At 39.8% G+C, this 23458-nt stretch overlaps 2 protein-coding genes across 7 annotated transcripts; one reads left to right on the top strand and one right to left on the bottom strand.

Moving 5' to 3' along the window:
• Nucleotides 1-394: 394 nt before the first annotated feature.
• CFI (complement factor I) lies at nucleotides 395-16031 on the bottom strand. 2 transcript variants are annotated; one of them, XM_085578978.1, is made up of 13 exons: nucleotides 15958-16031; nucleotides 15389-15838; nucleotides 13515-13833; nucleotides 12702-12846; nucleotides 11215-11393; nucleotides 10085-10195; nucleotides 8399-8515; nucleotides 7239-7277; nucleotides 6652-6755; nucleotides 5914-6029; nucleotides 4938-5215; nucleotides 3739-3840; nucleotides 395-1831 (listed from the first exon to the last, which is right to left on the bottom strand). In XM_085578978.1, the coding sequence occupies exons 2-13, from the start codon at nucleotides 15446-15448 to the stop codon at nucleotides 1614-1616; spliced, it is 1788 nt and encodes a 595-aa protein (XP_085435104.1). In that variant the 5' UTR covers nucleotides 15449-15838; nucleotides 15958-16031; the 3' UTR covers nucleotides 395-1613. The 2 variants fall into 2 exon arrangements, with proteins under 2 accessions (XP_085435104.1, XP_021381148.3); XM_021525473.4 differs by having other exon boundaries at nucleotides 15389-16031.
• GAR1 (GAR1 ribonucleoprotein) lies at nucleotides 2271-21571 on the top strand. 5 transcript variants are annotated; one of them, XM_085579001.1, is made up of 10 exons: nucleotides 2271-2463; nucleotides 4642-4697; nucleotides 10723-10881; nucleotides 14364-14541; nucleotides 17384-17574; nucleotides 17655-17809; nucleotides 18648-18707; nucleotides 19117-19252; nucleotides 19999-20106; nucleotides 20435-21571. In XM_085579001.1, the coding sequence occupies exons 5-10, from the start codon at nucleotides 17397-17399 to the stop codon at nucleotides 20446-20448; spliced, it is 651 nt and encodes a 216-aa protein (XP_085435127.1). In that variant the 5' UTR covers nucleotides 2271-2463; nucleotides 4642-4697; nucleotides 10723-10881; nucleotides 14364-14541; nucleotides 17384-17396; the 3' UTR covers nucleotides 20449-21571. The 5 variants fall into 5 exon arrangements, with proteins under 5 accessions (XP_085435127.1, XP_021381200.1, XP_021381201.1 ...); XM_021525525.4 differs by lacking the exons at nucleotides 2271-2463; nucleotides 4642-4697; nucleotides 10723-10881; nucleotides 14364-14541 and adding an exon at nucleotides 16121-16147; XM_021525526.3 differs by lacking the exons at nucleotides 2271-2463; nucleotides 4642-4697; nucleotides 10723-10881; nucleotides 14364-14541 and adding an exon at nucleotides 16121-16248.
• The last annotated feature ends 1887 nt before the right edge of the window (nucleotides 21572-23458 follow it).

Below are 23458 nucleotides of genomic sequence, written 5' to 3'. Positions count from 1 at the left end.
TGTACTTAACTAATGAAATTGGTAGGAAAAGTTCTTCACAGAAAAAAATAAGTCAAACAAAAGAGGGAGCTCTTTGTACATCTGTCCAATGTTTTCCTATTTAGGATTTCTTTACCAAGACTCTGATTCAGCAAAATAATTTCTGTGTAGGAATATACTTAATGTTTTCCTAAATAGCAAACCTTGTTGACAGTGTGTGTGTGTTTGTTAAGAGAAGGAATTCATACCCTTACTTTAATTATTTTGGTGATTGATGGATGGTGTCCTTACATGACAAAGTCATGCTGATGTCGGGTTTTTACAAGTCTGGAAGATGAAGAAAAGTCAATGAAAATGTAAAAATTGTTGTCTGACTGTAGTGAATTATAGAAGAAATAGCACCACAACAACTGTGTTGTGTGAATATATGCAATTTATTCAGCAGGATAATTTAGAGAAATAAGTGAAATAGATATTGAGAGTATTTGTTGTTAGAATATAGTGAAAAGTGTTCTAAAGCTATTGATCATTTTCATACAACTGGCTGGAGCTATGTGAGGTTTGTGTTGAGGGTACCAATACACAAATCAAATCCTAGTGCTTCAAAAAGAATTTCTGCACACTTTTTGTGAACAGCTCTTGCTGAATATGAAGGTATTATGTATAGCCTGATGTTTTCTGTATGCCAGTAAGAAGTCTTTGTCTCTGCTACATGGTTTTGTAGAATTAAATCTGTGTGTATAAGGTATTGTCTTTTTATATATTTATATTGCTACATAGAGTGTGTGATAGTGTAGTGTAGTGTAAAACTCTACTTGGTGTTGAGAGTTTGTAGGATACCTGAAATATATATACATACACAGAGATCTTAAGATGTAAAGATGCTTTGGATTTAAGTTGAAGATTTAAGTTTCAAAATTCCTTTGTTGTTTGTGACTAGCTGCTGTTAAATTAATAAAACTTAAGAGCTACAAAAATTGCCCCAGGCTAGATGATCAGATGATGTATATTAACTAGATATGAACTGTCTGAGTTTGTAGCTGCAAAAACTACCAAGATTTATTATTTGAGTAATTGTTGCATTACAACAAATCTCATGGTCATAGCCAATCTGTTGATTAATGGATGGGCTGAGGTTTACTTCTGCAATAAGCCCAAGGAATCAAGTGCCAAACCAGGCAGCCTGCTAAGGGTTTCTGGTGGCTTAGACCTCAAGATGATGTAAATTATTTAAAGCAGGCTGGCTGCTGTCCTTTCTGTGAAGTTCACATAATTCTGTGAAGTTCACTTGCCAGTGCAGTCATTTTCCAACCACTGCTTCCAGTATCATTATCCCTTTTATCTAAATAAACAACAGCAACTGAAATGCAATGTGAAAAGTGGAAAAACCCCAAGATTACAAGAAAAAATATTTTAATATCTGCTTTTATTAGAGACCTTTGTAGTGGACTTGGGCCTGTAAAATTCTCCTCCCACAGGTTCTGTAAAAATGTGGTATTCAGAGGGTGTTAAGAATTTTCAAAATACACTCCTTGAAGATTTGTACTAATTGTTGCTAAGTAATGTGACAGCTGATTGTGGAAAAGGACTATTTTGCATAGGTGATATAAAGGAAGCATTTAATTTTCTGAGCTTCAGATATTGTACCGTGAAATGAGCCCCCTTGTCACATAGTGGCTAATCCAGTCATAATAGCTGGCAACTTGTGTGTACACACCAGGGTGGCCAGCCTCCCCACAGTTCTCACCCCAGCTCACAATGCCCCAGACATAGGCCACGTTTTCTGCATCAAAGCAGACCAGGGGGCCTCCTGAATCACCTTTACAACTGTCTGTGGAGCCATCGTAAGTACCTGAAGAGGAAATAAAAAGCAAAAGTAAGTTAAGTTACAAGCTGTCACACAAGGCAGAGCTCAGGAGATTTTTCAGGTCTGTGTTGCCTCCTGACAGGTGTTTGCCTAATTGTCAGCAGTAAAAAAGATTCTGAACCTCTTCAAATCTCTTACTTCTCACTTCAAGTGCAGGGCCTCTCTTTATACTTGTGGCTGGCCCAAATTCTCATTTGCTTTTTCATCAGTCTTATTTTATGCAGTGCAATAGAGAAGAATTCAGCCACATTCACTTCTCTAAAAAGTACCCCATAAAAATGGAACAAGGTATAAAGATGTGTGCACTGATTCCTTTGGAAGGGAAGATACCATAATGTGTGTACACCTCCGTGTCTGCCTTGGTGTCCTCCCTACCCAGTAATCCATTATCCAGTTTCATCTGTTCAATTATTCTCTTTCCCAGCTTTATGAAAACAGGTGGGCAGGCACAAGAAGGAGAGCAGATGAATCCTGGGATGGGAGGGAGAGCTCTAAGTGCTCCCACTGCACAGTTGGACAGAGGACCTTTAGCAATGCCAGGTAGCAGCCCTGAGGCACAGGTGTGCAGGATCCAGCGCCCTTCATGCGTCAGTGTTCACAAACCTACTCATTTGCAGGTCAGCAAACACAATGTTTGTGAAACAAAATGAATCAAGATGGATGTGATATAAACACAAATGCTGCTACATAGCTATAATATGATTTATGTTTTTTTCCTATATACTTAGTAAAATTTTAGTAATTTCTAACACTGTTACTACACTTTCCCACTTTCCTGCTTGGCTGACTGTCCTGGTATGAAGGAGCCCATACAAAGCATCAGTCCCCAAGTTTTTAAAATGTAACCTCTTTCTTGAATCTGTACCTTACTGAGAAAGAGTTATGTGAACTTTTCAGAGTTAGGATTACTAATCCTATAAAATAAGATTTTTATTGTCTTTAATCAATTTAATTAATACTTGCTTGTATTACTAACTCCTAATTACTACTAATACCAGCCCTTAATTTTAAAGTTTTTATTTGCATCAGGGAGGGGATGTTAACCCCAGATATCCCCCTTCTGAGTGTATCTCATATGGTACTCATGTCATTGTCCCCTCATGATAAAGTATGATCACTTGAAATATATTGAAGCAAAGGGAAATAAGTTACAAAACTGGTGCACTAAATAAACCCAGTATCTTACAGATGACATCCTGAATTTATCACAAATTATTTCGCTTTATATCTGGTTTTAATTTTCTTGTTGAGTTTGTTTAAAGGTTGCCTTTACTTTTTGATTTAACAAACAGTTGAAACCATCTGCCCTGTGAGTTGAATACGCAATACTCTTTTAGTTATGTATTTGGCAACACTTTGTGTCCCTTGAGAGGCAAAAAAAGTGTATTCAAAATCCTTATTTTAATACTAGGAGTGACAACCAGTTTCCTGGACAGACTAATCTAATTTTGAAAAGTTAATTGCATTTTTCTGGTGTGCAGTGTAGTAGAGGCAAATGTCTAAGCAGATGAGTATATATATTCTTGTCAACAGGGTTGTGTGCTCTAGGACACACATTTTCTTAAATATGTTGCTGAATCAGAATCAAATACAGTAAAGGTAGGATGTTCAGTAGGCTGTAAAGTGCTTGTGTATTTAGAAAACATAACTCAAACATGCAAATATTTGCCCAAATAATCACAGAAACTTGTCATGCTGTCATCTGAACTCTGTTTACAAATTGGTGTATAATGGTGGATGCCAGAGGCTCCAGTGGCTGGTATTTCGCCAACAGTGATATTGTGATAGTTCATTTATTGTCTTTCTTAAGTCTAGAAGATTCCCAGCCAGTAGGTCTGGCTAAACTGAGAGCTTGATGGTAGAGAAATTATAGTACGAAAATTTATGCTTACCTGCACATGCCATTTTTTTAAAAAATCGTCCTGGATACAATTCAGAACAATTGTTAAATAAATTAATGTTTCCCCACTTGAGGATAAATTGTTTTGTGTAACCTAGAGAAAAAAAAATTCAAAATTTAAAATGGGAAGTACACATTAGACACATTTAGTATAATAATTTGAAAGTCATTTACGTATTTACAGAATATTTTCTTCAGTATTATAAACCAGAAACCTTAAACTGCCACTAATATTTACCCCATATGAATTACAATGCATTGGCCATATATTTCAAAATAGAGTGGTTTAATTGCAGTGTAAACTACAATACTTTATTTTTGTGACATTTTCACCCCTTCCATTTCCTTGTATTCCCAAGGGTTTTTTTTCCTTTGTTTTCCATATGAAGGTTTCCAGGCATTTGGAAATGGCTACATTGTTTTTTGTGAACTGGATGTGTGGCTGTGATTAATCCTTACTACCTTTTTTCCAACTCTGCTCTATCTTTATGGAGCAGTTACAGAAGATATGGGTGAGCTATGTATTCACAAATCTAAAGAGATGCTCTGTTTTGTTCTGTCTGTTTGCTAACAATTCCCAGCTTTGGATTTGCTGGGTGGATGCTACTGAGTATGAAGAGGAGAAACCTCACAACCAGTATGTGGTAGCTCTAGCACCAGGCTGTAACACGGTGATACAAAACAAATGCTTCCCAAATCTTTGAAAGCATGATTATATTTGGCTTATATGTTTCTGTGCAAGGTTCTCTGGGCTGAACCCAAGCATGACAGAGACAGGACATGCTGAATGACTGCTGGCTGTAACTTAAATCCTGTTGGGAAGGGGACAGAGGACAGGCTGTGACTATGGGTCCCTGTGAGCTACCAAACAACATCTGTTACATGTCCTTAACAGGTCTCCACAGCTCACAGAATTATTAGATGGCCAAAAGGAAAATTTCTTACTTCAAGGTAAGTTTGAGGGTAGTTTTCATCCATATCAATCTAAAAAGTGGCTGAAACAGCAGATGAAGCAGTACAGAAGAGAGAACCCAACAAGTGCCAGACCACAGCCTACATTTTCTGTTCTCAGCCTCTTCTGACTGCTTTGTGCACAACTGTTCTTCAGCCTTTTCAAAAGGAAAACTCCCCACAATTAGAAAATTAGTTATATAAAGAATACATTCCTGAAGCAAGCACTAAAGCAAATACCTTTCTCTAGTCCCCATCCAGAAACCTTGCATCTGTCGCCAGTCTTAAACATATACTCTGACCAGGGGATACAGGCAGGTATGCTTTTGTCTTCCAGGGAGCATTCTCCATTCCCAGAACCTTTCAGCTCCAGCAGAGCAATGTCATTTTCATACGTTGATGCATTGTAATTTTCATGAATTATCACTCGGTTTAGTTTGAAAGTATCTGTCTCTTTGTCGTATGCAATTGTGTTCAACATTCCAACCCAGACAAGGTAGAGATGGACCCGATTTGCCCTGGAAAAAACAGTGAAATAAACACAAGACTTAAATTTCAAATGCTTTAAAGCTGTAAACTGTTGCATTTTATCAAAGTTTCTGTAAAATAAAAATCCATATGAAATAAATATATTTTCTTTCTGGACTTAATGCCCAGGTTTTTCTGAAGTGTAGCAAATTCAAGGCAGACGACACATGCTGAGTACTGCAACTAATACAAAAAATTATGTTAAAGCCAGGCTCTGTTTAGTGCTGTGACAGAGAAAACAGGTGTTTATGCTGCTCTGATAAAGATTGAGCAGATGTGGATGGGACTGGCAAATCTTACATGGTCTGCTCTTGGCTTGTTCTGGGGAATATATAACCCCAGGGACATTCTCTGGGAACAGATCCTGGACTTCCACAAGGTAGAGATGGAGAAGAGGTCCCTTGTATTTAACTTCAAGCAGAGAGGTAACAATGAACCTTTCCCGCCTGCTGCCATCTGGCTGAAGTACGCTGTGTCTCTTCAAACTCATAGTTACTTTTTATCTTTCTATTCACTGCCAAAACACTCAGTTTTCTCTGAATCTTCCTCATCATTAATGTGGGTGAGTCAGTGTTCTATTCAACAGACAAATAGAAATGAACAACACATAGCTGAGAAGGGCAGTAGTATACAAATCAATTTTTCTGCCTTGCAGAAAGGAAATGATTTCAGAATTAATTGTTTTTACCTGACACAGTGAGCAGCAGTCAGTACCCAACAGCCACCAATATAAACTCCTCCACAGTACACCGTTGAACCTTCATTGCTGGTGTCTTTAATTGCCACTTGCCAAGGAAAGTCACCCTATTCAATCAACAAACACAAATAATGAGAAATCATTACAATTGTACAACTTTTAGTGCATAAAGGGGAAAATATATCTTGGTATCACCTAATCTCCTTAACTATGTCTGATTTTAATAAAATAGATATTCTCCAGAAGTTGTAAATTGGGCTCAGTCAGATATAAAGAATATATATGTATGAAAATTCAGTAATTTTATTCAATCTTCTGACTATGTGCAATGTGTCCTTCCCTCCAGTTTCAGTCATGAAATCCCTTGTCAGAAAAACAGATGGAGGATCTGACCTGGTTTGAATATATTTTTGCTAGATTCTCCTGCAAAGCTGCAAAATTTAATTCTATATTGACAGAATTGTTATTTTTGGCTGTAGTATTGTTTTTCTGAGTAATTTTCATTGTCTACTTGTACTTCAATGCTTAATATGGAGTTTGTAACTCCATATTTTACTTTATAAACTTTGCTTCTCTTTACTTTCATTCAGTGCAATGGCACTACTGCTGCAAGCATGACATAAGCATTGTAGTTGATTTTGTTATCTCCATAACTTTAATAGAAGGAAAATAATGCCCATTTAAATCAATGCTGAATAAATTAATATCTGGTAAAGTTGGTTTTTTTACCTTTCCAGCAATCTCTCCACCTACAATTCTTTTCCGTCGAGTTAGTGTGTGATTCCTAACACCACAGTGCACTTGGGGAAGAACTGTCTTTATCATTTTTCTTTCTTTAACAAAAAGGAAAAATGTATTTCAGAATTCAGGTATACATTCTTGCTAAAATTTGAGCACTGTGAATATGCCAGTAGCTGAAATAGCAGGAAAATCAAAGACCAAAAATGTTGGCATCTGTTTTTGCTTTCAGAATTGCTTGTGTCTGTCATCACATTACTTCTCTCCATTTTCCAATGCTCTCTCTTGCATTCAGGCAAATAATTTTAAGGATGTTTCCCTAGATTTGCTGAGAGTTTACCTCAGCTGAGAGTTTACCAGTTGCCAAAACATGCAGATGTAGGTCCTCAGCTAGGATGAATTATTATGGCATTCTTGAAATCAGTGAGAAGTGAGACAAACAGTAAGTCTCAGAGTGTATATTGGTAAATCACAAAGTCAGAATATCTGAGTGTTCTAGATCTAAGCAGCTGGCTGGTAGCTAGAAAGTCACTAATAAGAGGGTGTGCTGTTGATTTTGGAGGGCAAATTACACTTACCTTTATCCATACTGTCATTTTCAGCACCTTCTTTTTTGCCTGCAGTATTAACAAAATATTTAAATTATCGGCAAACATTTACTTGAATATATGTTTGTGTGCTGAGATCGTGGAACGCATTTTAAGTGCATAAGGGCATTCTGTTCACATGGAGAGCAATACTCTCCAGCCTGGTGCCTACTGTTTCCTTTCCTTTCCTGCCAGGCACTGTTTGGCTGCCTCAGCCTACACATGACCAACAACCAGCAGATACTTGTTCATAACTACACAACATCTACTCTCTCTCCAAGCCTAAGGAGCCCTTCTGCCAGGGAACCCTGAGAAACTGCCCCTTTTTTTGCTTCTTATCTCTGGGGAGATGTCCCATTCTCAGAAACAACCAAAATTTCTCCTCCTGCCCCGTTGGCCTTTTGAAACTTTCTAAAACTTGAAGAAGTATTGAGTAACAGCTTTTTATTTGGTTTTAGATTATGCTGTTTGGTACTGTGTGCCTCCTTTAACAGGGTAAGGGAGGATATTCAACATGAGAGGTAAATTAAATGTTTGCTGAATCTGGTTTGTCAGCTTTTATTCAAACAAAGTGCCCATTGAATTCAGTCTCTAAATGGGGGCTGAGCATTGTGTCTGTTCTCATGCCACTGACAATAATGTTTACATTTAGAGTTCTGTTTACCGTACAAATTACCATCTATCAATAGTTTTTACTTTTTTGGCCTTAGACTTTGTCTCTTTTGAGAGCAAGGAAAACATTCTAATTTTCAAACAAAACATAATCTTTTCAACAGAGAGTGGAACAGCACAGAAGAATTACTATATTGACAAACTAGTTGAATTCCTCATTTGTGAGGAAAGTATTCCTGCTCATCCTCTCTACACTTCCTTAGGGGATACCGGTTTGATAGCTGGCCACATAAACAAGACATAATCTACCTTAAGTTTCCCAAAACATCATCTCTTTCTTCCTTCCTATAGTGTTCTTTGTCATGCTGTTCCAGAAAGAAAGGAAAGAAAATTCTATGACCTTTTCTTTCTATGTTATGCATAACATAACATGGGAAGACTGATTCTTGCATAATAAATAAAATAGTAATATGCATTGTGTAGCCTCGAATTAAAATTGAGCTGAATGAAAGAAACAAAAACATCTTTCAGAAGAAAACCTGCACAGGTAGCTCCAGCTTCATCCTCTCCTGTGAGGCAGTCAATTTCTTTGTTGCAGACACTCTTATTTGGAATACAGATATTTGACCGACAGTGGAAACTGTTTTCTCTGCACTCTGTAACACAGAGAATTACAAATGTAAATCACAGGATGATTTGGTTCAGCAAGCTCACACTGTCAGAGAGATTTTTACAATGTAAACCAAATTATATCCATGTTACAGGGGACCTATTCATAAAGCGATTACAAAAGTAGGCTCTGTGTATGTAAATAAAATGAATACTTGGCTTTCCTCACTTTAAATTCTCAAAGTTGTAAGATTTGGAAAATGTGGATCTCTGTTACTAATGTAGTACTGTACTGCTAGACTTGGTGTCACTCCATACCAGTTTCATCCATAACATGTCCACACTCAACTTCAGCCAAAAGATCTCCAATTTTGCCAGCATTACTGATCAACTCAGATAAGGAACTGATGGTGCTTATGCCAAATCCCAACCCCCCAAAACAGAGACCAAGTTGATTTTTGTTTGATTGAGCTAAATGCCTAAATGTAGGGTTAGGAATCAAGAGTCCTGACATGAAAACACTGGATGAAATAACTTATATCTTCTAAAATTCTTGGTTGTATGAAAAGGTATTATGAACCTGAGAACCCTCTTCCTTCTAAATTTTGTGATGCCTTTGAATGTTATCAAAAGCAAAGCAGTTCCTGAATTCATGGCAGGGTCTTTTGAGCTAATTTAAAATTTTATGTCAATCTACTATTTAAGATATTTGTCTTTAATAGAAAATAAGGTAGTTCTCTAAAAGTATCCAGATATCCCAAGATGATCCAAAGACCACTGAACTCAGTTGAAATACTTATTTTGATTTCAGGAAGCATTGTTTTTGGCCCATTCAGCTGAAACAGCACTATTTTTGTCATGTGGAATCCAAATACATGTCCACTTAATGTATGAAATCACAGTTTTGTTTTGTTTTTGTTTTTTTTTCCTAAAATTACTGTGACCATGTTTCCACAATTATCCCATTAAAATTACTTATGATTGTAACACTACAAAATTAAGGTTATGGAGGGATAATGATAGGATTTGTAACCCATGTTAGTATTTGGGACCTGAAACCCAAATTTTGAAAGTAATCTCCTACATTCAAGTCATGCTAGATCCGTTCCTCATTTCTAATCAGAATTTTTACAGCTGGGAATGCAGATGCTAAAGGAATGACTGCTCATGAACAAGCAGTGTGCCAGAAAATCATCACAGATGTTCCATGGATGATCTTGCATTAGTAATAAATTTAAATTTAATTTGGTTTAAAGATCGTTAATTGGAAAACCAGTATATTTGCTTAATTACTGTTGACTTTTTCCAAGTAAAAGTACATTTTCATTGTATCAGGACTAATTTTTTTGTATCAATGTATAACAGCCTCCTAAATGATCTAATTTTATTTTCTCATTCTCTGAAGAAATCCAGATTCTCAAGAGATCACTTGTCTGCTTCAAAATGGTATTTCATGCCTGTTTTTTGCACTTGCCTATGTATAAATTAGGGTCTGATTTGTTTAATGTAGTGACTTAATGGAAAAGAGAATTTAACTGTTACATCACTGTAAAAATTCTTTGTGGGTGGATTTCTGCTGCAATTATTTTGAAACACCTGACAAAGGAAATTGTTACCTCTACAGCACAGTTCATCACTCAGGTCTCCACAGTCATTGATCCCATCACAGGTTTTATTCAGAGAAATGCACTTCTTGTTGACACAGTGAAACTCCTCATCTGAACAAGCTGTGCAACAAGATGAAAATGAAGTTAGTGTGGAATTGACTGTAGGTTCATAATTGCCCAGGGAAATACTTTGCCTGCATATTTGATTCTGTCAGCAGTTTGGCCTATCAGCAGTAAGTATGTTGGGGCCCAGTCATGTAAATAGGAATAATTTTTTATTGCTTTGGTCACCTTTTCGTCAGGGTTTCAGTGTGACCACTCATTTTCTTCCTTCTAATTTGCCAGTAGCCTGGCACAAGGGAATTTAATTTCTTCTAATGACATGACTGGCGAGGACTAAACCAGAAATGATCAATTCAAACCCACTATAAATGATTCAAGGGATTAGGATAATTGAGGTTACTCCTCTAGAAAGAACTCATCGAGAGTCTGTGAATAACTGCTTTTGTAAGAAAAAACTGAGATGATTCATAGCACTTCCAGTCAGCAGCATCTCAGGCTGATGCTCGCCAGTGCCAAAGAAAGCTCCTTACAGAGAATGAACAGCTGTTAGAATTCTAAACAAGGCTCTCATTCCCCCTTTACAGTGAGAAACTGAGGAGTCCTGAAAAGCCACAGGAGACACCAGCAGTTTCACACCGTAGTTGCTCTTGTCCAGCTGCAGTGCTAGTGGTGTGCTCACTGATGTCCCTCAAGCAGTGAGCACCACATTGTCACCTCTCTCCTCACCAGTTAAGCCAGGAGAGGTAAGATTCGTGGGATATGATAGACCTTGGTACCCTCGGAAGGAATGGTGCAACAAACAAAACCATGGGTGAAATAAATTTCCTTTGGGGAAATAGCTGTAAAAATACTTCAGGAGCAGCAGTGATTTTTCAAACTTGAAAACTCAAGACTATCATTAACTCCAGATTGCCTCAATTGTCTTAAAGTCTGCAAAATGATGATTTAAAATAATCAAAAGGTTTCAGTGTAGGTTTTCTGTGGCTTAGAGTTCAGCAAACTGGATCCTCATTATTTAAAATGTACTTAAAATATAAAAACACCAAATAGATATTAAACTAAAAAGATCTACTAACCTCTGAGATTTTCATGGCATTGCAGGCTAACCAGTCCTTCATCACTATATCTTGATTTCATTTCTATGTGACATTCAGCAAGACTTGTCTCTAGGCCCCTGCAACTTATTTGCAGACAGTTTAATGATTTTAAGGGAGATTCTTTGATGCTGGAAGTGGCTTGGTAATATTCAGCACCTCTGTGAAGATAGTAATAATAACAAATTATATAATTTCACAATGGATTGTCCACTGCTTTTATTGTTTAGAATTTATACAGTTTTCCTCAGTGTCAGAGAATTTTGGTCATGGCTAAGAAAAAGAGCAGACTAGCAACTGGAGTTGTCTAGGGGTAAACAGTTTTACTTTGGAAGAAGTGCTAATTTTTGCAGGCTGCTCCATAGAACTGTCCCCAAATGCATATGTAGGTCTATGAAAGCCACTGTGTATCATGATGGATAGAAAAGTCTCCTTATGTAGCAAAACTTGTAAGCACAGATCTCTATCTCTCTGTGGACAGGGGTGAGCCGTAACTTGGAAACCATCCTGCATGGAGTCAGCTATCCTTGTTCCCATCCAAACCACTGAATGTTCAGGAAGCTCAGGCCACTGCAAAGCTGGGATTGATAAATTTTCTATTTCTTGGTTTTACCTGAGCAGTATTCTCCTAACAGTGCACGTATCCCCTACCTTGAAGAAATATGGATTGAGTAAATAAGTAACTAGGGAGGCTTTCAATGAGACTCCAGGTCTGAATGGTCTGTCCAGGGCAAACCCTTCTCTGCTATCTGAAGATACAGTGATCAGGACTAGGAAACACTTCCTTCTCACCTAGAGAGGCACTGCAATAGCAGTTTTGGTTTTCTGGGGACTTTTTTTAGGTTTGTTTTTTTTTTTTTTGTAAGGTTGGGAAGTTAAATTACATGTATAGGTGTAAAATTATTAGGTACAGGATACAGAGGTACTTTTATGAGGAGCTGAATATGCAACTTGGGTTATCATTGTAGTCACAGGGAAAAGATCAAGCTGTGTGTGACTTCAGCCATCCCTGGGGCCAGAGAAAGCAGTGGCATGTGGGGTGAAGAAAAAAAACCCCATGTTTTGCTCCTTGTTAGTCTGACTAATGCAAGTGGCAAAACAGCTGTACCCTGTTGTCAGTTGTCCTGACAAACCTTTCTCTGCCCACTGGTCATTGCTCAGAGCTATCTGGGGGTGGTCCATCTATGCATTTTCCCTAACACAGGCCTGAGAGAACACCTCCACATTGGTCTTCATCTTTATTTTAAAGCAAAGCAGTTATGGTTTGTATAGTTGTAGCCTGTAACAGAACACAGAAAACTGTGTTTTTGCTTTCACTCTCAGGTTAAGAAGTTTTATCAGAAATTTGTAGCCAATACATCATTCATGAGTTTTCTGTCTTAACTGTTGGCTGTGACTGGCACCTATTTAAGCATCACTGCTTTTTCAAATTCCCTGCAGTTATCCAGAGATAAATTTCCCAAACTTACAACTCAAAGCCAAGGTGCCTGCAAGCCACATTTGCTTCATTCATACTCCATTCATTAGCACATACAAAACTGTCATCCTTATGATTCACGGGTTTTACTCGAAGCAAACTTGAATCTCCATGATCCAGATCAACTGAAAATGTTTCTTAAAAAATAAAAAAGAAAGAAATTTTTAAAATCCCCAAACAAAATCATATTATATAGGTATTATTATAGATATTATATTGTATTGTATATATTATATAGATGTATCTAATGGAAAGACAGCATAAAAACAAATCAGGACTAATTTTGTATTTAAAGCCAAAGTTCATATGGAAAGAACATTAGATTGGGAATCAGAAGGTTCAGGTATTATTCCTGAATTAGTTCTGAGGGTTGACTTTGTGTCTTTGAGCCTGCTAATTTCTCAGAATATGACAGTTTAAGGACAAATGAGGGTAATGGGTCCATAAGAGTATTTGAAGATCTATCAAGAACATGTTGCATTTTAGTCTAATGACCTTCTTTAGGGGATTTTTGATAACCAACCAGTAATACTTGGAAGCGAGAGGGCCACATCCTACTTCTATTATCTGTGTTGCAAAATGCCTGCAGCAGTCTGTGTAGCAAAACCAGCAGCAGGGTGACCAGGGCCTGTCAATCACTTTATTTTTTACGAAAATCAGCAGATACTGCCCATTTTCAGTGACACTTCATTTTTTGTTTCATGTTATTACTAGTGTGAGAAAATGAACAGACTTTCTGTAAATAGGGCAAGCATCTCCTCAGCCACCCCTGATGGATAAATTTCGGAAAAGGAGGTGTGAATACCTTCAGGCTTGCATGTTCCCTTGTGCAGAAACTTTGCTTTGGGTTGCTGACACTCATAGCTCTTCAGCTGACAGTAAGTACGGAAGGTCTTGCCATTGGCAGAACAAATTGCAGAGCCATTCTTTGGGCACTGGTAGGGAAGCTTGCAGAGGCATTTTCCCTCCACACATCGTTCCCATGGGTGACAAAAAACTTTCCTACAGGACTTGTGGGTGTATTGGTTGCCCAAGCATTCTTCTATGAGGTAGTTGTCTTGGTCAGCTGGTTGGGCAGGTTTAACCTGTTGAAGGTGGTTTTCTGCAGCCTTAGATGCTGCATTCTGCAAGGCACACAAAAAATAATTTAAATAAAAGCAAGATTAGGGACTGCACCAAGAGTTTTGCATCCCTTCACTGACCTCAGCAAAGTGCCCATTTATAAGCCTTTTCCTGTGTAATCAATAGTTCTTAAATACCATTTATGGTGTTTGTTCCCTTGTCTTTTGCCAACTCAACCTTCTCAGTTTTTCTGAACTATTTTTTTCTTTTTGGATTATTTACCTGGTGTGATCTTCACTCTTACTGATCTGCCACAAACTTTATACTCTTTACTTTTGAAACATCAGCTGAAGTGCACAGCAGAGTAGAAACATTTTTAAAGGCATTGGTTTATAACACATCCCAGCAATTGGACTGCAAGCAGATTAAAGCATAAAGGAATTTAAGCCCCAGAGAAAGAGAATAGCAATTTGTTTGGTTTTTTCTCCTAAGATTTGTTTTATTGGCCTCGTTGACTTTAGATTTAAATATCATCTGTAAATATTTATGAACGACTTACTAGCAAATGACTGTATAATGATTTGTTTTGCAGAGCCCACGTGACTGTTCAAGTAAAAAGTACCTCAAGTATCTGAAAGCAATTTGAAAATCAAGTGCTCATCCTTATCAGCGTTTTTCTTGTGTCTTGCACAGCAGAAGGTTTGCAATGTGGATGCTTCCATCACTGGACTGCAGGTGCAGATTGTGCCCCTCCCTCTGATGCCCTCAGGGTGAGCAGCACCTTGTTTGTGCAGTCCTCTGCTGACTTCTGTGTGCTGCCTGAGTGCTTTTGCTTACTAAGGTCTGTGGGTAGGAAGAATCTTTGAACATGGAAAATATTTATGGATGGCCTCTGTGTAAAAATGGGAGAAAAACAGTCCTCAAATGTGATTTATCAGTTTTGGCTGTGTCAACTGGATCAATAGAGCTGAAGTTTAAAGTTCTCATGAAATCCTGCTCACAGTAAAGTCAGGGAGGATGTAGCTGGGGCAGAATTCAATATCTCTCCTTTTCATGGCTGTATAATCTCATTAAATCCTTCCTGCTGTTCTTGGGCCAGTAGAATCCAAACTGGGAACCAGATCCACCTTGGCACAACTCCCATATTGTGCGAGGTGTTCCTCCTCATGGGGAACAGGTGCTGATTTTTATCTCAGAACTTCTCTGAAAGGCTCAGATTGGCTTTCCTGGACAGTTCTGCCTGGAGAAAATCTGCAGGAAACCTGCTGGCAATAGGAGACTACCATGCTGCCATATTACAAGACTGCAATCCCATTTCTCAAAAAAGGGAGGTGGGGAAAATTGTAGCACCTTTCTGTGGTCAGCCATGCTTGCAAATTTGGCACAGGATCCTGATTAAAATCTTTTCCACAAACCTGTTAGCATAAGCCCCAGTAGAATCAAAACATTAAAGAGAAATAGCAAACTTCAAACACTCAGGCTGGGTTAAAACAAATGAATGAAGCACAAATACCATGAAAGGAACTTTAAAAAAATAAATTGGTTTTGCTTTTGTAACAATAAACTGTTTATTAAACGTTTTAAAAAGTTATGCCAACACAATAAAACGTATCTTACCTCTGATCCACAAAGACAAAAGAGACACAAGAAAACCAAGCAAATTAGGAGCATTCGCATGATGAAACTTTATCTCCCTTCCTAGACAAATTCCTCTGGCTGGGATTCTTTTGAATGTCAGCTGTTAGATTTGGGTTTAATTTTTAACCATTAGAAAAATATTTTCAAGCGTGTTTAGAAATAAAGTACAGGAGCCTCAACTATTAACCGATAAATCTGATCTCTTCGAAAGATCATGCCTTAACTGGTTTTATCGCAAGTGGATGACGAGGTAACAAAAGCCAAGCCCTTGAAGTAAATGATTAAAGGGAAGCGCTTGTTGGGGTTGCACTTTTCTTTGCGCAGAGGAGTCCGATCGATCCATGGCGCCGGCCGCCCTGAGTGCAGGCGCTCCCGCCCGCCAGGCTACCCTGCAGGGCGAGTGCCGGCGCTCCCGCCCGCCAGGCTACCCTGCAGGGCGAGTGCCGGCGCTCCCGCCCGCCAGGCTACCCTGCAGGGCGAGTGCCGGCGCTCCCGCCCGCCAGGCTACCCTGCAGGGCGAGTGCAGGCGCTCCCGCCCGCCAGGTTACCCTGCAGGGCGACTGTGCCCCCCACACGGCTCCGTGCCCGTGCCCAGCCCCTATCCCTGGCCCGCCGCTCCCTCGGGAGCGCGGGACAACTACCGGGCGCGGGAGCCGCTTTGCGACAGCGCCCTTTCATTTACGGCAGCAGCCCCGTTTGCGGCAGCGCGGTGTTTCCGGCGGCGGCGCGCACGTGCAGGTACGTCCCGCGCGGGAGCCGCTGCCGTGTCTGTCTGTCTGTCCGTCCGTCCGTCCGTCATCCCCCAGGGAATGGCCCCGGCAGCCGCGGTCCCCCCGCCTGTGAGCTGATAAACAATCCCGAGGGCCCTATGAGGCGCTGCGGGTGCGCGCCCGGGCAGTGCGGCCTCCCGAGGGAGCCTCCCGAGGTTTAACGGGGCCGAGAGGAAGGGCTGGGACCACCCCTGGTGCCAGCACGGGCAGTGAGGGATGGACAGAGGGAGAGCAGCCCTGCCGAGGACTTGGGGTGCTGGTGGTGACAGGACGGACATGGCCCAGCAATGGAGTCATGACTCACAGCCCAGGGAGCCAAACCTGTCCTGGGCTGCATCCAGAGCAGCGTGGGCAGCAGGGACAGGGAGGGGATTCTGCCCCTCTGCTCTGCTCTGCTCTGCTCTGCTCTGCTCTGCTCTGCTCTGCAGAGACCCCACCTGCAGGGCTGCATCAGCTCCAGGGTGCCCAGCACAGAAGAGACGTGGAGTTCCAGAGGAAGCCCTGAAGGTGGTCACAGGGCTGGAGCACCTCTTCTCTGCCTTCTCTGCTTGGCCTGAGAGTGGGGATTCTTTAGCCTGGAGAACAGAAGGCTCTAGGAACATTTTACAGCAGCCTTCCAGTGCCTGAAGAAGGCTACAGCAGAGCTCGAGAGAGACTTTGTACAAGGGCACATAGGGATAGAGTAAGAGAAGATAGTTTTAAACTGAAAGAGGGTGGGTTGAGATGGGATATTAAGAAAAAATTCTATACTGTGAGAGTGGTGAGGCACTGGAACAGGTCACCCAGAGAAGCTGTGAGTGCCCCATCCCAGGGGGTGTTCAAGGCCAGGGTGGATGGGCCTCTGAGCAGCCTGTGGAATGTGTCACTGCACACAGCAGAGGGGTTGGAAGTAGGTGACCCTTAGGATTTCTTCCAACCTGAACTATTCTGTGATGTTCTTACTTTGTGCCATTTTTGGGGACTGTCATCAGCCCTTATACAGATGAGTGAAAAAAGTGCTGGTCACTGCTAGTCACTTTTTGCAGTTGGCTGTTGCAGTGGATGACATCTTAAGTATAAACTTGATTTTTCACTTGTGAGGACTGAAAACAACACACCATTAAATTAACAAACCAGGCTGACAGGACACTACAATTTGTACAGCAAATCAAATGTGACACGTCTTTTGTATCTTAAACAACTGATTTTTTTGTTCACAATGTAGGAAACAGTAGAGAATGTCTTTTCGTGGAAGAGGAGGTGGAGGAGGAAGAGGAGGTGGCTTCAGCCGTGGAGGAGGTGGTGGTGACAGAGGTGGCTTTAACCGTGGTGGTCGAGGTGGCTTTGGACGGGGAGGTGGAAGAGGAGGCTTCAACAGAGGAGGATATGACCAGGGCCCTCCAGAAAGGGTAGTTTGTAAGTTACATGGAGAAACTTTATTTATTTTATTTAGATTGTCTGCTTCAGCTCTTTAGCTTGTTTGTTCTTTATTTCAGTGTTGGGAGAGTTCATGCATCCCTGTGAAGATGACATAGTTTGTAAATGTAAAACAGAAGAAAACAAGGTGCCTTATTTCAATGCCCCAGTGTACCTGGATAATAAGGAGCAGATTGGCAAAGTGGATGAAATATTTGGACAGCTGAGAGACTTTGTATCCTTTAAAAAATGTGTGACTTACAATATTTGATTTTTAAAAATTGATTGGATATGAAATGGGATTTCTCTAGGATTTTAAAATAGTTCAGGGTTGTATGTGAGGCTTGCTGCAGCTGTAGGTGCTTCATTCACACTAAGTGCGTATCTTACAGCTTTTTTGATATGACTGAATACTTGAAGTCAACCAGAGATTTTCACTCTTTAGCAGTACTGATGATGTGTTTTGGATCCATGGTGGTTCAAGTTGTTACTTTTTCTGCCTAACTGACCAAATTTTCTGCTGTAGGTTACTAAGCCATAACAGAGTTGGATCAAGGGCCTTGCGGATTTTTGTACATTAGGGGACCTTGCTCATGCTCCAGCACATTATTTAATTACAAAGTGAGTTTATACTAAGATGTCCTGTTGCTCATTTTCCATAAAAGTGGGATATACCAGGACATCTGCCCATAAAAGTGGGATGTGCCAGGACATCTCTGGCAAAGCCAGCCTGACACAGAGACATTGGGTGCATTCTGTTGTCACTGCCAGGTGGACAGAATCCATGACAAAAGCAGGATAGCTGGGGGAGTAACCTTGTAACACGTCAGTTAGGACTCAGCCTGTGTTGGTTGGTTGAGCACCAGTCACTAGCTATGTGCATTTTCCTCTCCCACATTAAATGTGAAGTAAAATGTGCAGGTTTAAATCACTTCTAATTGCAATTGTGATGAAATTTAGCTGAATTTATGAAATACTAACTTAGAAAATATCTGAATGTTCCTTTCATATACTGATCAAAATCACAGTTTTTAGTGTTTTATTACTGCAATGCTCCTTAAAGAAACCAACAGTATTTTTCAGTGAAACTGTCTGAGAACATGAAAGCCTCTTCATTTAAAAAAATGCAAAAGGTAAGTCAATCTCAATAACAAAATTTTACTGAATGTCATCAGTTAGCTAAGTCTAATTTGTCAGCAGATAATAAAAGCTTTATTAGGTATTTAATAACTTTAAAAGCAGCTTGTCCTATGTAAGCGTAGGAATTAAGTTCCTCATCCTTTCTAGTTTTGTGTTTGCCACATTATTCCTTCTCCCTGCCCCATGAGAAGAGATGCAATAAAATCACACAAATATCATCTATATTTTAGCAGCTTTTTAATTCTGGGGTTTACTTCTTGTGTGCTTTCTCTATTTGGCTTTTTGCAGAGAATAGTTTGACATAATGGGATAAGACCAAATTGTGGATATTTGTAAAGAGAGATATTAATGTGCTTCTTAGTCTTGGTGTTTTGAAAGCCTAATGGAATTCTCTTCCTGCAGTTTTACATTGATCCAGCAAAGCTGCTACCTCTTCAGAGATTTTTGCCAAGGCCCCCTGGAGAAAAAGGTGCTCCCAGAGGAGGTGGTAGAGGAGGACGTGGTGGTGGACGTGGGGGAGGAAGAGGCGGTGGTAGAGGTAAGATCACAAGAATGAAAGCTGCAGAATGTTGGAGTTATTTGAGATGCTGTGGTTTGCTTTGGTCATTTGTTCTGTGGAGTATTTGTGTTTTGTTTTCGAAAGCTTCTGGTGAGAACTTGAATATCAACAGATATATTGCAAATAAAAATGTTTCTGCATGACTATAGAAAAAGCAGTGATACCTTTCAGGTGGCAAGACTGGCTAAATAACAGCTCCAAAGCCTAGGGAGGAGAGAATGCTGATTTATAACAAAGACAGCTTTTTGAGCATCACCTGTGATGTAGTCTTCGGTTAAAGCTGAAGTTTATCTCTTCTTACATCAGAGTTTCTTGTCTCTTTTCCATACCCTGCCCCTTTGCAGCAAGGCATGAGTGTTTCAGAGGGGTTTGGTTGGTTTGGTTTAATGTTGTAATTAATAGATAATAATTACTAATTGTTGTAATGTATTACTGGTTAATATATGTAATTTATTTTTTTGCTTTTGTGAAATAAGTCAATTGTTAAGTCTCTTTAGTATTTTGGACATGGTATATCAGATATTAAGCAATACCTAAAATGCTCCAAATGGTCCCTAGAAGAAACAGGGTAGTAGTAATTGACCTGGTAACTGTCTGGCAGTTGACAGTTTGTGGATTTTTTTTTTTGTTGTTGTTCGTTTCATTTCAGTAGCTGTCATTGAAATAAATTGTTGCACGTAACCAAGAATTTACGTGCTCCTCAAAGGGTTATTTCTTTTGTTTAGGAGGATTCGGAGGAGGCAGAGGTGGAGGAAGAGGAGGAGGATTCAGAGGAGGTAGAGGTGGAGGAGGAGGATTCAGAGGAGGAAGAGGTGGTGGAGGAGGCTTTCGGGGTGAGTGTGTGGTTTTTACCTTTCAGTAATAAGAATTGCTCCTAAAAATGCTTGTAAATATTAAAATAATTTAGAGCTTGTAAATATTAAATAGAATGTTGTGATTTTTAATGTCTTATAGATGTTTATAGTTCTGTGCAAGAGATTTCTTTGCATCCTGGTAGTTTAAACTGAAGCACAGTACTCTGCATTTATTGATGCATGTATAAAACCATGTTAGTTTTTTGCATTTTATTTTATCAACTCATTCAATGTTATGTATAGAATTTGCTTTAAACGCAAGTAAGATAAGAATTGTTTGATGTATTTTTCTTTTCTCTTAAAATAGGAAGAGGACATTAAAAATGGAGCCATGAGTATCTCCTCATTTTCTCATCATGTCATCTGCAGAAGCAAAGAACCATGAAAATTTTTTCTAAAGGACCCTGAAAATCTTTTTATAAAGAACTTGAAGCTACAAATGACAATTATTTTTACACTTAATGACTGTTCATGGACGCATGAGGAAAGTGTAGCCCCAGGTGAAGAGCTGAAGACTGCTCAGAATATGTAAACTTTACTAACTGAGCCATGATTCGATGTTATTCTTAAGCTGCTTGTTTCTGACAAGCAGTGCAGTCAATGCTTAACTCCATGTTGGAGTTTGGAGTAAACAATCGGTTGAAATGAATTTTCAAAAGACCCTATAGGTTCACTGCATGCACATCCTTCAGTGTAGACTGTGCATGACTGAACCCTGGGTCTCATCCTCCTTTTGTATCAAATCTGGGCTGCTCTGAAATGGACATGCCATTTAAACAACCTTTGTGAACCTTTTTTTATAAATTAAATTTCAAACTTTTGTGTTGATGATTTTTTAAATGCATAATAATGTATAAGAGAGAAGACAGCAGAGTATATTTTGTGAGTTTTTCTGTATAAATATTAATGACAGCCAAAGCATTAAGACATGAACAAGACAAGATTAATACTATACTTCAGTCATCTAATGCTATCTAATTACACTGATATTAAAATGCTAAAGGTTTTTAATTGGCCCTGCATCTCCCCCTTAGCCTGTTTCTCTTGAGGTTTTGATGCAATACCAGGGTACTGCACCTCTGTGGTGCTCTGGGTTTGTGCAGAGCTGAGATTAAATAGCTCATCACAGGGCTCCTCTGCACACAGTACTTTCAGTTATGTATTGCTTAGAAAGGCATGACAAAGTCTGCATGAGTCTTTAAATGGATGCATTAGGAAGGTTGTTGGAAAGATAGTGACTCTGTCTTCCTAAGGAAGGAGGAAGACCTCCAGGTCTCCCTGGAGGAGACCAGGGTGCCTCTCTGCTCTGGAACTTTGGAAATAAAATAGGTGCAAATAGAACTTCCCTGGATTTCTTTCAGCTGTTTGAAAAGGGATCTGTAGAATAATCTATGTGCTACTATTTTGAGCATCTTGTTCAGTGTGAAAAAAGTTATTTTCTGAATTTATTGCACTGTTTTGCTTTTTAATTGATGAATGCAATAATAGGCAGTTTAATTATGTTAGCCTTCTACTTAACAAAGGCAGCAGATATTTTTTCAGTACCAGGATTGGACAGTTACTGCATGTTTTAACAAATGTGACCATTACTTTTAATAATGTCAAACAAAACTTGAAAGAGGAAAAACAAACAGTAAAGAATTCATTTAAATGTGAATAGATGCTGCAAAGGGTAATAGATAAAATGTTCTTCAGATTAAGAAAACCAAACACAGAACATTGAATTTCTGCTAGGTCTGCTGTTGTGAGAAGAAGCTGAATCTACTCTTAAACCCAGGAAATGAGGGATTCCAGGTTTTTTTCCCTGGTATTGCTACAAGCCTAGCTTTAGCCAGGTCAGTTAAATCCAGAACTGTGAGAATGATTAGGCTTTTGTTGCTGTGCATTGCTAGGCCTAAGTGCCTTGGGGCTTTGACTTGAGGCTTTGTAAAATTGCCTTTCATCTAAATACTTTGCAAGTAATTGCATTTTGGGCATTCCATGTTGCAGCTGAACAACACAAACCAAGTGCACCTGAAGTGTCAGTACTTCTGGCATGCTTGCAGCTGGATCCTCTGCTGTGCTGGGTTTCTTCACTGATGCTTCAATATTGGGCAGCTGGCTTGGATACTCTTTCCTTATTGCTCTGGCTTTGAAAGACTAGCAGCACAGTCCTCACTCTTGCAGCCAAATTCATGCTGCTCTTTGCTATTCTCTGGGACATGCTTTTTGCCAGGGTGTCAGAAGGCTCCTGCCATGACCTGTGGAGTGCAGGGAGTGAGAGGCAGTGTTTGGCTGCAGGAGTGCTGCCTGGCAGCCCAGGAACAGGCGAGTGTGCTGAGTCTCAGCAGATGGAGCAGTGAGTCAGCCTCAGGCGCTGCAAGGGCAAAGCAAAGGCTTTGACCTCTGTGCAGAGGGGCTAAACAGCAATATCCATTGCAGCTCTGGAGGAAAGATTGGCCTCCTGGTTATAGGGAAGGGATTGCAGTCCCAATGGATGAGGAGTATTACAGTATGGCCTATGCACACAAACAGTGTTGGTTGGATTTTATGCAAATATCCAGAGAAAATTTATAAACTCAGATCTCCACGGAGGTTGTACGATGTTTTTAGGATGGAAGAACATAGGAAGAATCTGTCTGGATGTGTTTGCCATATGATGATGCCTTTTTTTCATTCTTCATTCTAGGGAAGGGGGGTGTTAAGTCCCTGTTCTGTGTTGCCTTTTTGCCATGCCCTTACCCTGCCCTCCTAATATAAGTAAGGTGCTAACAGTAACAGATGAAAATTCAGTCTCGAAAAAATGAAGATGTCTTGTCTGCAATGTAATGCTGTTATGAACTAAGACAGAAGTTCTCTAATTTTATATGACATCTTTCTTTCAGTCTTGGAACTTCTAATTCAAATCCTGGCTGTGAGTCTGTCAAAGTGCTCCTGATCTTAGTGAAATGTTCTGGATTTATTTATGTGCATAATTACAGATACTCTGTGCTGCTGCTGCAGAGAATAGGAGAGGGGCTCACAGGAACTGTGACAGAAATAGGTGTGTTGTCAGAAATGGCAAATTTCAAGTAGTTGTATTGTCTGGGGAAAAAAAGTCAGATTGCAATCTGAGGTGAGCAGAGTGTGGGGGTAAGGTGTTAGTGTAGGCTCTGGATGACTGTTTGGTGTTCCCTGTGTTCATTCCCCTTTCTGGTAGCACAAAGCTGGATCATCTAAATAGCTTCTCATCTGCCACCTGATTGTGCTGCTCCAGCAGCACAATCAGGGGTTGCTGTCCTGGAAATTCCTTTGAAGCTCAGGTGGGCTTCAGAGCAGCTCAGTAGGCAGCAGTAGTGTCACCTACCTGCAG

The sequence above is a fragment of the Lonchura striata genome, chromosome 4, assembly GCF_050655825.1.
Source record: "Lonchura striata isolate lonStrDom1 chromosome 4, ASM5065582v1, whole genome shotgun sequence".
Taxonomy (NCBI): domain Eukaryota; kingdom Metazoa; phylum Chordata; class Aves; order Passeriformes; family Estrildidae; genus Lonchura; species Lonchura striata.
This window is presented reverse-complemented; position numbering and strand designations above follow the sequence as displayed.

Coding starts and splice junctions, on each gene's coding strand:
- CFI (XM_021525473.4), bottom strand. CDS start 15,448: ATGCGAATGCTCCTAATTTGCTTGGTTTTCTTGTGTCTCTTTTGTCTT. Junction 6,756..7,238: donor AAATGACAGTATGGATAAAG/GTAAGTGTAATT, acceptor TTTTTGTTAAAG/AAAGAAAAATGATAAAGACA. Junction 1,832..3,738: donor TAAAAAAATGGCATGTGCAG/GTAAGCATAAAT, acceptor TTTCCTCTTCAG/GTACTTACGATGGCTCCACA.
- GAR1 (XM_085579001.1), top strand. CDS start 17,397: ATGTCTTTTCGTGGAAGAGGAGGTGGAGGAGGAAGAGGAGGTGGCTTC. Junction 17,575..17,654: donor CCCTCCAGAAAGGGTAGTTT/GTAAGTTACATG, acceptor TCTTTATTTCAG/TGTTGGGAGAGTTCATGCAT. Junction 18,708..19,116: donor CATTTAAAAAAATGCAAAAG/GTAAGTCAATCT, acceptor CTCTTCCTGCAG/TTTTACATTGATCCAGCAAA.